Source organism: Nymphaea colorata, chromosome 11 (genome assembly GCF_008831285.2).
Source record: "Nymphaea colorata isolate Beijing-Zhang1983 chromosome 11, ASM883128v2, whole genome shotgun sequence".
Classification (NCBI taxonomy): domain Eukaryota; kingdom Viridiplantae; phylum Streptophyta; class Magnoliopsida; order Nymphaeales; family Nymphaeaceae; genus Nymphaea; species Nymphaea colorata.
Genome location: NC_045148.1, coordinates 13,040,247 through 13,052,121, shown reverse-complemented (window position 1 = coordinate 13,052,121; position 11,875 = coordinate 13,040,247). Strand labels below are relative to the sequence as shown.

Below are 11,875 nucleotides of genomic sequence, written 5' to 3'. Positions count from 1 at the left end.
ATGCAAATCTTATAACAACTCGACCCATTCCGAGGGTCGGGCACCTGGTTTGATGGATCCCAACCTGCTCCTAGCAGTTTTCGGTTCCAATCCTAAAAAGGTTAAGAACCAGGACAATCATCTCATTAAACCCTCCTTTTATAAGTCCTTGAAGATCCCTCACAATCCTCGATACGAAACTAAATTTCTGGAGTGTTACAATTCACCCCCCTTAAGGCACACGCGTCCGCGCGTGTGGGACCCCAGGTCCGAGTGTTGAACCTGCTCTGATACCACTATAACAACCGGACCCACTCCTAGGCTCGGGCCCCTGGTTTGACGGATCCCAACCCGCCCCTAACAGTTTTCGGTTCCAATCCTAAAAAGACTAGAAACCATGACAATCATCTTATTAAAGCCTTCCTTTATAAGTCCTTGAAGATCCCTCACAATCTTCGATACGAGACTAAATTTCTGAGGTGTTACAAATCTGATACTTAAAAATGCATAAAATGTCAATATTAGGGTATGAGGGTATATATAATTTTTTTGACCCCTTGAAATCTATTAAGGAAAATCAGATTTTTTAAAGTGCATATATATATATATATATATATATATATATATATATATATATATATATATATATATATATATATATATATATATATAGAGAGAGAGAGAGAGAGAGAGAGAGAGAGAGAGTACATACCGGATAGCCAAACGGCGTTATCGGAACATGATGTCAGTCCACCCAGCAAATATTTGTTTGTTTCTTCATTTAACACTCGAATAATATGAAAGTAAATATTTGTCGGCTAGTTCGAGGGTCTGCGTTATATGTTCCATTGGCTAGTTTGCTCGAAGGGCAGATGGTGTAAGGCCCCAAAATATTGCACAGTATTGTGCATGTTTTTAGTATTGGGCTCTTACCTTCCTAATCCAGATGTCCTGGAGAAGGTTAATGAATAACTCGAATTCATAGTGTTTCAGGCGATCATGATGGTTTCACCCTACCATGAGGTCTCCCGTAGTGTGCATGTGCTTATGTTTGCACCCATCTAGGTCATAATATGAAACGGATAAAAACTGACCACTTAGGTCAACAATTTAGAGCCTTATATATAAAAAAGCAGCTTACCACATGCCAGGGATTCAACGTAAGGTGTAATAGATACATTAAACCCTGCAGGTGGTTGTGTGACCTGCCACTGTCCTGAGTAAGAAATTTAAAGGTTTAATGAGTGATCAATCGAATGTGATGCAACTAAGTGTATTGTGAATGATTTGATCGTTCGAGTTAATGGTAACTAAGTGAATCCATGAAATTATATTATGATAGTGAAACTTATTTGACGTTGAGCCTATATGGTTTTTGTGATGTGCTTAACAAAAAAATATTTCATTATGTCAGGGTAGTATAGTGTACTGAAATATAACTAATGCACACACTAAAGTTTATAATTCGGCTAGTTATCTGTCATACTGCGAAAGTTTGGCATTCCGTCGTTCTTTTATTTTCAGATCAAAATAACTTCAGGCAACAGACAGATCGAAAGGCATAGCTCACATCTCACTGGCGAAGATAATTGCTTTGTGTGTGCCGGTGCGACATTTCCTTTTATTTATTTGCTTGCTTTTGATTTTGTGGAATTTGAGTCTGGAAAGAAAAATGTAATCAGGCCGTCATGTCTGACTCGCACAAATAGTCTTGTTACATTTATGTTTTGTCGATAGTAAAAATGAACTGCCAAAAATTGGTGTTACATGTTTGACCTATTTTGATTGAGCGTTTGACACATTCCTAAGTTTTATTTAAAAAAAAAAGAGTGAAATTGGGAGCGTGACTATTTATGGCATTTATGAACTTCCTCTCGTTATAATGGCTTTGTCTTACATTCTCCTGGTAACTTCTTGTGTCATAATAGCCGGTATTTATTTCTTAAAAATTTACATCGAAATCTGAGACATAATTGACCTCACATGTTTCCCGTCAAATAACTATTAGGATCACAAAAAGTACATTAATAGGCTATATAAGTGGTAGGGCACAGAATTTATCCTCAAGTTAAAAAGTTTAATTTGTCCTATTTATCCCTTCTCTCTCTTATATATTCGGGGCGAAACTTTAAAAAGTAATCAAAGAAGGTGAATATTCATCGGGATAAATGTTCTTTGTATCCCCAAAACGAGGTGAATGCTCTCCATATTGAGGCTTGACCTTTTCACATAACTTTTTATGCTAAAAGTAAGAAGCCGAGCATGTTCAAATTCACTTCAAAATTGCTCCTCCCAAAGTACACTACTATGAAAGCATTCGCCGCCTTCTCCTTCTGCAATGCTTTATTTTAGCCCTATGCATACACGCCCAAAAGAGAGTGGGGACAAGCGATTACCGCAAACAGTAACAACCTTTTTGCAAAAATGAAATTTGATCCGGCTAGAAGGCATAGCTGGCCCTAAATTAAATTAATGTCATCACAGAGCATTATTTTAGGTCGTTTTAGATGTAAATGCAATGTTACTAAACAAGCCTATGCACGGAAAATCCTCAGTTAACGACAGTCGACAAGCAGTTTCAACAACTACCAGCGGCATATAAGATGATAGCCTTACCTTGACAAGAGACACTAGGGCTATTCCTTGTGAATGAAAATCGAGTATGCAGAAACCTATGCTAATGAGAGGCATTAATTAAGTTGACTTCCTCGAAAAAGGTATTAAGTTGACAAAATAGTCCCATCTCATAAAAATAGTCTTCACCTATAGTTACTTTAGCCATGCTTGGTCAGATCAGGCGCTAAAAAATTTTAGTTTAGCAAATTCCTAAAGAAAGAAATAGAAAATGTTGGCAACGGAAAAGGCATGTACGTTATCGCGTTATTCTCAAGGCAGCAGATATTGTATAAAAGCCTAATTGTGAAAAGTACATGAAAGAAATTCACATTTGACGAAGAAGTTTTGTGATGAGCCAGAAAGCATCATCCTTGGCCACGTATTCATCACTGAAACCAAAAAAAAAAAAGAGAGAAAGGTTATTGAGATTATCAATCATTTCAAATGTGTAGGAAGCTCGCGAAGGAAGACCCATTCCCCAAAGTTCGAGACTTGCCAATTATAGTGGAAATACTGCAATCGAAAGAAGATTAGGATCTCGTAAATGGCCCCAGGAACCAAAACATCCATTCTGGACAGAACTTTCTTTTTCAAGGAAAGTATTGATGTTGATGCAAGTTGAAAGGAACGTTTATTTGTTCTTTTTTCACAGCTCGACAGGAAGTGGTCATACAAAACATCATTACATAGTAAAGGGCTGAAGAAACCACTCCATGACTTTAAGCAGTGATTCCTCCGTGGCACTTGCTATAGAAGAAGCAGCAATTATTTCCAGTGGCACTGCTTGCTTCCCTTTATGACCATTTCTAAGCCCCCAGGAAGGCAGGTCCACCTTTTATTTGATAAAAGGGCATGACGTGGGCTTAGGCGGAGGGAGGGGAGAAGCATAAAAAAGTTTGATAGATATATCAACAGTGTCCCGAGAACATCTCCAACCATCTGTATCAATACAAAAAGAGCAAACCTCACACCCATTCATCAGGTGCATGAGTTATAAAAGAAAGCAAAAATAAGCCCGATAACTGCCATGCTATTGAGCTTGATACATGCATCACCATGAACCCAAGAGCCTGCTCTCTCCCTCTCTGTCTCTCGCCCTAAGGGGCTTAGGGTAACAAACACCCTATTTGTTTGGAGGGAAAGAACAATCACTCATTTGTTTGGTTGACTAATTAAAAAAATGGAAAAGAGAAAAAGTTTGTTTGATTGCGATGAGAGAGAAAAGAAAGGAGAGTGTTGTAAATCCAATCTCACCAAAATTGAAGGTATTGAAAAAGAAAGGAAATGGAAGAATTGAGCATTTCATTTCTTTCCCATCCCTTTCTCTTCCTTTCCCTTTAATTTTATTTTCCTTTCCTTTCCCTCCTTTTCCCTTCCTCCCTTTCCCTCCAACCAAACAGGCGTAAGGACAAATTGACTCTCCCTCACTTTTATAATTCACATAAGGTCACCCAGTTCCAACGAGGCCATCAGAAGTGCAAACCCTAATCTACAGCAGACTCACACCATATATGCTTATAAGGCTGGGAATTGAACCAAGTAGCTAGAGGGTTCAATTGGTTCAACTCCGTCAAGCTCATCTCTCTGGTCCAGTAAGTTAACAAGCCCAACACGAGCCAACTTGGTGTATTCGCTCAAGCTCCCCTTATCCACTCATTAGTCAAATGAGCTCACTCATAATCCAGTAAGTAAAGCTCATAGGACTAGCAAAAAAGAATTTCCAGCACCAGATCGAGAACGTACAGAAGGATATCCTGAAAAAAAATAAGTAAACTGAATTGGAATGCTGAATACCTGTTAACCATGGTAACTACAAATCCTTGTTTGAACTTCTAATATGGAAACCATGCTACTACATAAACCACAAGGAATAGCAGGATTTTGATAAATAGAACCACAAAATATACATTGGAGACTTCCAAAACCGCTGGAGGCAGAAAGAAGACGTTAACACACTTCTAACTCGTAAATTAAGGATTTCATTAAGCAGCTGACGAGTGTCTGAGGCTCTTATCAATCTGCCTTCCGTAGCACAATGAATCACTCAGTTCAGCAAGATGTACAGGAGAATGTAAACTCGTAGCAGCAAAGAACAAGTCTTCATCACAAGAAATAGGGTACTCCTGTTCTTGGCCCTTTCATTGCATTGTTTTCCTCGGTCTCTGTGAAGAACTTCACCTCCCTCTCCTGAAAAATTCAGGAAATAAAACATGACTTTAAAAAGACAAGAACATCAAGAAACCTTTTAGAAACCTATAGAAACAAACGATGTAGACTGAAGTGTTAGATACCAAGGCAATAGGGCTCGCCTACAGGCTATGTGGGACAAGTGAGACCAGACAACTCTAAATGATCAACAGGAAATTTAAACATTAACAGAAAATAAAATAGAAAGAAAAGTTGATGATCAAATGATAAAATCATTAATTGGTGCAGTGGTTGGCCTTAGGCTGTTAGGAAACACAGTCAGCAACTCCCCTTTGCATAGGGGAGTACGAACCACGAGATTGAGATTTTACGCTGCCAGGAGTGTGACTAAGTCTCTGTATGGTTTCCTCGTGTTAAAAATGAAACACATATTATGGCTCACTAAGCTAAAAGATCAAAGACTAATCATATAAAAAACTGAGAACCTCATAACATGCATTAACAACAGTAAAACAAAATTAAGTATTTATAGGAATTTAACAGCACTAAGACAATGAACAAGTTTGATGGCCCACTCCAGGATAGCATTACCTGATGCTGTGGAGATTACAATCAAAGAAGAGGTGAAAGAATCTGACATACATGTATCTGTTTATCTTAAAAAAAAACGGGTGAACAAAGCAGCACCAAAGGGGTCCGAGTGTCTTCCAATCAATGTTGAGGGAGAATATACCCTACCAACGTTCCTCATTGCTCACAACTAGAGATTCAAAAATCATTGCTGTTTGCTGAAACTGCTCGTAGGACTCCCTTCTGATAGCCTCCAAGGATCTCAGCCAATTGGTGCGGAGGGGAAGAGGAAGGGAACAAGAGGGAGAGAAATCTACATCATACTAACTTGCATTAGGGCTAATCACACCCAAAAAAGGATTACAGCATAACGCAAAGCAGGTCCCTACTAAGGTCCTAATCCCATCTGACTGAACATAACCGGTTCCTAATAAACCCAAACATAACTTAAAACAGTACTAACAGAGCCTAGCGTATTACTCCCATTTCGAAAAACACCTTGTCCTTAAGGTGTGAATAATGGAAAACGAGATGTGATGCCCTCGCTATCTTCCCACGTTGCTGGTGCATCTTCATTTGATAGTCATTCGATAAGCCATTGGTGACGCCACTTGGCATTCACCTTACCTTCCTCATGATGATGTGTCGAAAAGGTGAAAGGTCAATTGCTTCTTTTAAGATGGGAGCAGATTCGATATCTTCAGCGGTGGAACTGTTGGTACAGAGCCTTAGTTTGGATACGTGGAATACCAGATGTATAGAGCTTCCCTCAGGATGTAGGAGCTCGTAAGCAAGTTTACCTACCCTTTGGTTGATTTTGTAGGGCCCAACATAACGAGAGAGCAGTTTTTGCTGTCCAGCTCCTCTCAAGTGCGTGGTACGCTGTGGGGGGCCTCTTCACGAATACCCAAGCGCCCTCTTGAAACGTCACTTCTCTATGGCAGCGATTGTATTGTATGACCATGCCATTTCGGGCTGCAGAAAAATGTACCTTTAAGTCCTTCAGGATGACATCTCGGCAACGTAGCTGGGTGTCTACTGTGTCGTCTTGTGCGGTGCCCGGCAAGTAACAGTGAACCGCAGGTGGTGGTCGCCCATAGACAGCCTCAAAGGGGGGTTGTATTTGTGAAAGTGTGCCAGCCGGTGTTGTATGTCAGTTCTGCCCATGATAAATAAGCTGCCCACGCCTTTGGAAGCTGCCCTACGAAGCATCGGAGGTAGGTTTCTACACAGCGATTCACTACCTCTGTTTGTCCATCCATCTGCAGGTGGTAGGCCGTACTCATCTTTAGTTTTCTGCCTTGTAAGTGGAAGTACTCTCCAAAATGCACTAAGGAACACCGAACCTCAATCACTGATAATGGGCCGAGGCATGCGGTGTAGCTTCCTGACGTGTTCTTGGAAGGCATGCGCAACAGTCTTGACTGAGAAAGGGTGACTCAGAGCAATGAAATGTGCATATTTGGACAACCGGTCAACCACCATTAACACCACTGATTTCCCGCACGACCAAGGTAGGCCTTCGATGAAGTCCATCAAAATATCTTCCCAAATATGCTCGGGAATTAGTTACGGCTGCAATAACCCAGCTGGTCTCTGTGTTTCATATTTGTTACGCTGGCAAATATCACACCCTTTAATATACTCTCGAATTTGTCGTTTTATACCTGGCCAAAAGAATGCAGTCCATAGGCGGCGACATGCCCCTTCCACCCCTTTGTGACCTGCGTCTTTGGAGTCATGGAAATGTACTATCAGGGTACCTGGCAAGTCTGTGCGATGGGTATATAAATGTGATCCCGGAAGTATAGATAAGGAGGCCTCCATTCATATCCGTATTTGCGCGTGGAGTCATCCTCCACTGCAGTGCGAATGCGCTGAACCCAGACTGTGGTGCCGTGTGACTGAACTATCTGATCCCAAATCTCACACTGTATAGAAATAGCAACAAAAAACTAACCAGATGATTCTCACTTACCTCTTCTTGACAGTTCGTCTGCGGCGAAGTTGTCCCTACCCTTTCGGTGCTTGATCTCAAAATTGAAGCTAATCAGTTTTAATACCCACTTTTGTACCTCAGGGAGCAAAGTTGCCTACTGTATAGCACAGGCTATGGTGATCTGTGAAGACTACAAAGCGTTGCCCCAAGAGATAGTGTCGCCAACGCAACACAATCAAGACGATAGCAATCAACTCGCGGACATAAGCTGATTTATTGTGGAAAGTAGAGCCCATGGTGCGATTGAAGAACGCAAGTCGCGAGTAGGTGCTGGTTCTGGCTTAAAACAGCCCCAATGCCAATGTCGGAAGCATCGGCCTCTACTTCGAATGGGATATCGAAGTTGAGCATTTTCAGTACCAGTGCCAATGTGATCGCTTGCCTTAATGCCTCAAATGCCTTTTTTGCTTGGGGACCCCAATGGAACCCGTTCATATTTGTCAACTCTGTCAACGGGGCTGCTATGGTTTCAAAGTTACGTACAAACCGTCGGTAGTATCCTGCCAAACCAAGGTGACCGTGCGTGGTGACAGCCATTCCTTTACTGCTGCCACCTTATCTGCCTCCATCAAGACACTGCCTCGACTAATTACATGGCCCAACTAAGTAATGTGAGACATGTTGAACGTGCACTTGGACAATTTGGCGTGCAAGACATGCTGCCTTAAGAGAGATAAAATGACATGCAAATGGTTGAAATGTGCCTCCTCGTCTGCGTTAAACACCAAAATGTCATAAAAAACGACAAGGACAAACCTGCGTAGATAAGGCATAAACACATCATTCATGAGAGACTGAAATGTTGCCGGCACGTTGGTGAGGCCAAAAGGCATTACATGCAACTCGTAATGGCCATTGGGCGTGAGGAAGGTTGATGCAAGATGAAAGCATAACCAAATCATGTAACTGGATCTAATGATATATTTTTTTTTAGTACTTGTAAATGGATCCAGATCCGCAATCCATCCCTTCCTCTATATAAAGGGACGTTGGTTCATTTTGTAGGGATCATCAGTTGAAAGAAATGAAATACAAGTTTTCTTTTTCTCTATTCTTCTTGTTTGTTTGATTTTTGCTTGAGTTTTTAGTTAGTTTAAGTTTAGCTTTAGTTTAGTTGTGAGTGCAGTTGGAAGATCCGTTAATCTTGATTCTTCTTGCATCAAAGGCGGTCTTTGGCATGCCTCTAGTACTCTGATTTGATGGTAGCCGGCTCGCAAGTCGAGCTTGGAAAAGAACAATGCTCTTTGTAACTCGTCCAAAAGATCCTCCACGACAAGAATGTATCGATCCTTGACAGTGATGGCGTTGAGGGCCCGATAATCTAAGCAGAATCGCCAACTTCCATCCTTCTTACACATGAGTAATGCTGATGAAGCAAATGGGCTCCGACTGGGCTGAATGATGTCTTGTGCTAGCATCTCTTGTACTAGTTGCGTGAATACCTTCCGTTGGAACGAGTTGAACCAATAGGGACATTGCTTGACAGCAGTCGCCCCAGGCTTAAGGTCGATCCTGCGGTCTCATGAGTGCTGCAGCGGCAACCCGTGAGGTACTGCAAAAACATCAGAAAACTCACTGAGGAGTGAGGATAAACGTACCCCATCTATCGTCGGTGTGCTTCTCGATTTTTCGTTCGGTCCTGCATGAGTCGTCCTGCCTGACTCATGAGTAGGACAAGGTTTGGGGTCGCTACCCTCAACATCTTGCAACTAGTCATTTCCGTAGCCGCTGGTCGTGTGTTGGCCGATAATGTGAGTCGACGGCCATCACGTTGTGTAAAGTGCATCCGCATGCCAACAAAGTCCCACACCACCTCGCCAAGCCCCTATAACCAATGCATGCCCAAAACAAGGTCGATGCCTACCATGGCTAACGTGTACAGCTACACAGGAAAGCAATGGCCTTGAATTTCCAACCTTTCTTTATTGCAACATTCTTTATCCCCTACCACCACATCAAACACAGGTTGTGTATCGATCTTGCAACCCAGTGCCTTCGCAGACTTCTCACAGATAAAGTTGTGAGTAGAAACTGTATCGACCAGCACACTCACCAATCTGCATCTGAGTCGTCCTTAAACCCACATCAATTGAGGCACCTCTTTTCCTACTAGTGCGTGCAAGGAGATTTCCTCAAACTGTTCTTGGTATTCCACAACACTTCCTTCTAGTGTATCTTAATTCTTAGAAAGTGCTGCATTATAGTCCACATATATCGACGGTCCAAAGCGAGCCATTATGGCGGCCACCAGTCCCTGCCAATCGGGTCATCCTTGTTGCGATACCAACCATCGAAACCACCGGATGACAAGCCCTTCAAAATTCATAGCAGTGACTTACTTTCATGGTCTCCAAAATTCCTTGGCACTCAAAGAACTGTTTGGCCTTGAAGATCCAACTGAGCAAGTCATCCCCATTGAAGCGAATGCCAAAGCCACCACTGGCATCTGGCTACTGTGAAGGCAGAACGGTTCCCACCATGCTGCCGTTGCGTGGGTGGCCGTGGAGACCCATGCCCGACAGTGTGTCGTGGCCGGCGCCAGGCGTGCCAAGGAAGGAATAGCCGGCGACAGCGTGAGAGGGTCGCAGGTGGGCCGGGCGGAATGCGGTTAGATTGGAGGGCGTCACGAAGGCTGGCGGTGACAGCGGCTTGGATGGCGCCTGTGCAGGGCTTCGGCGTTGACCTGTGAGCGCTCCATCGTCGACATCTTTCCATATCAAAGAAGACCATGATTTTTTCATTTATAATCTACAAACTATAAAGCTGAGAGACCATAGCATCACTGAAGCAAATGCTTTCTCTCATCTTCCAAAAAGGTAATTTGTACAATTCTTCTTTCCCAAACCTCTTGTCATCCCATGCTAGCTCTGAGCAGCATGACATGAAATCAGTCCTGCCTAGACTCAAAAACCAATTCAAGTTTTTGGATAATTCAATGATCAGATGACACTAGCAATGCCTCTCAGTTCCCAGTAAAGAGAGGAATCAATGGCAGTAGCTATGTCTGTCCTTTGTTCACAACGCTTGTTCTCTCCTCCTGCCTTTCAGATATGCAGGTCTGCTCATGGCAGCTTCTCAGCTGTAGGCACCACTCTGGTATGCATAGGCACAGTATTTTGTAAGGCTTTATATTGTTCTTTATGAATAACCTTTTGGTGTACATGGTGAGGAAGCTGTTTGATGAGATGCCTGAAAGAAATTTTGCTAATTACGATGTTGCATTAGGTGGACATGTGAGGGTTGTTAAATGCAATGACAAGAACTAGGACCCTAACGTTGAACAACGTTCTGTTAACTTGTCACCTTTGTGGATTTCAGATAACTTGCCTTTGGGAATCTATATATATTCATTAAAACCTATGCAGATTTTGGATAACTTCCTCAAAATCAAACTGTTACCTTTGTGGATTTTGGATAACTTCCTTGCATATTTAACATCTTTTCTTTTTCCCTTTAGCTTGTCTCCAGCGGTCCATTTTGCTCTATCCATAACTGAGCAATGGAAGGCCTATCATTGCTATCAAGCAGCCTTGGATCTTCAAGAACTTTACACATGATTCAAAATTTATTACAGAATATAATATCCACATTTGCACAAGATCTTCTATTACATGCACACGAAGAATCAGCCCACTTGTCACTAGAGAACATCTGCCTCAATGGATTTCTTTGTTTGATGATACCATGCACAGTCAAAAGACTCAAAACATCTAAAATCAATCTAGTTTGGGCATGTCGAATCGCTTTATCTATTGATTTTTTTATGAGAGCCACACAAGCATGATCATAAATATATTTTCTGGCCGGAATCCCTAAATATTGCCAGAAGAAAGTTGAGGATTGCTGGTTGCCGGAATCCCTAAATATTGCCAAAAGAAAGTTGAGGATTGATTGTTGCATGGCACAGGCGGTGGCAGCAGTGAGGGCTTCAATTGTGTGCAGTAATGTGCTGCAGACTGGAGTAGGTTCTCTTGCATCGCCGGAAGTGGTGTTGTCTTTTGTGTGCAGGTCTGGAGCTGCAGACTGGACCAGGTCAGCATCACCTAGTTTATGTGCGTCGTGATTTCCATTACGCCTGATGGCTGCTAAGCAGAAAGGGGATAGCTCAACTGAAAGTGTAACACACCCCAAAAATTTAATCATGTATAGAAGATTGTGAGGGATCTTCACGGGCTTATAAAAGGGGGTTATTAAATATATGGTTGCCCTAGTTCTTAGCCTTTTTGGGATTAGAGTCGAAACTGCTAGGGGGCGATTGGGATCCGCCGAACCAGGAGCCCGAGCCTAGAAGTAGGTTGGGTTGTTATAGTGGTATCAGAGCCGGTTTAACACTCGGACCTAGGGTCCCACACACGCGGACGCGTGTACCTTAAGGGGGGGGGGGGGAGTGAATTGTAACACACACTAAAAATTTAGTCTCAAATTGAAGATTGTGAAGGAACTTCAAGGTCTTATAAAGGGAATTATTAAATAGATGGTTGTCCTGATTCTTAGCCTATTTGAGGTTGGAACCGAAATTGCTAGGGGGTAGGTTGGGATCCGCCGAACCAAGGGCCCGAGCCC

At 42.4% G+C, this 11,875-nt stretch overlaps 1 protein-coding gene across 1 annotated transcript in view; it reads right to left on the bottom strand.

Annotated features, from left to right (window-relative positions):
• Positions 1–4,350: 4,350 nt before the first annotated feature.
• Positions 4,351–11,875, bottom strand: part of LOC116265020 (phytochrome-associated serine/threonine-protein phosphatase) — a 39,332-nt gene continuing 31,807 nt past the window's right edge. Inside the window, exon 10 of the mRNA XM_031645533.2 lies at positions 4,351–4,782. Within this exon, the coding sequence (XP_031501393.1) occupies positions 4,699–4,782 (84 nt within the window). The 3' untranslated portion in view covers positions 4,351–4,698. The remainder of the gene's footprint in view (positions 4,783–11,875) is intronic.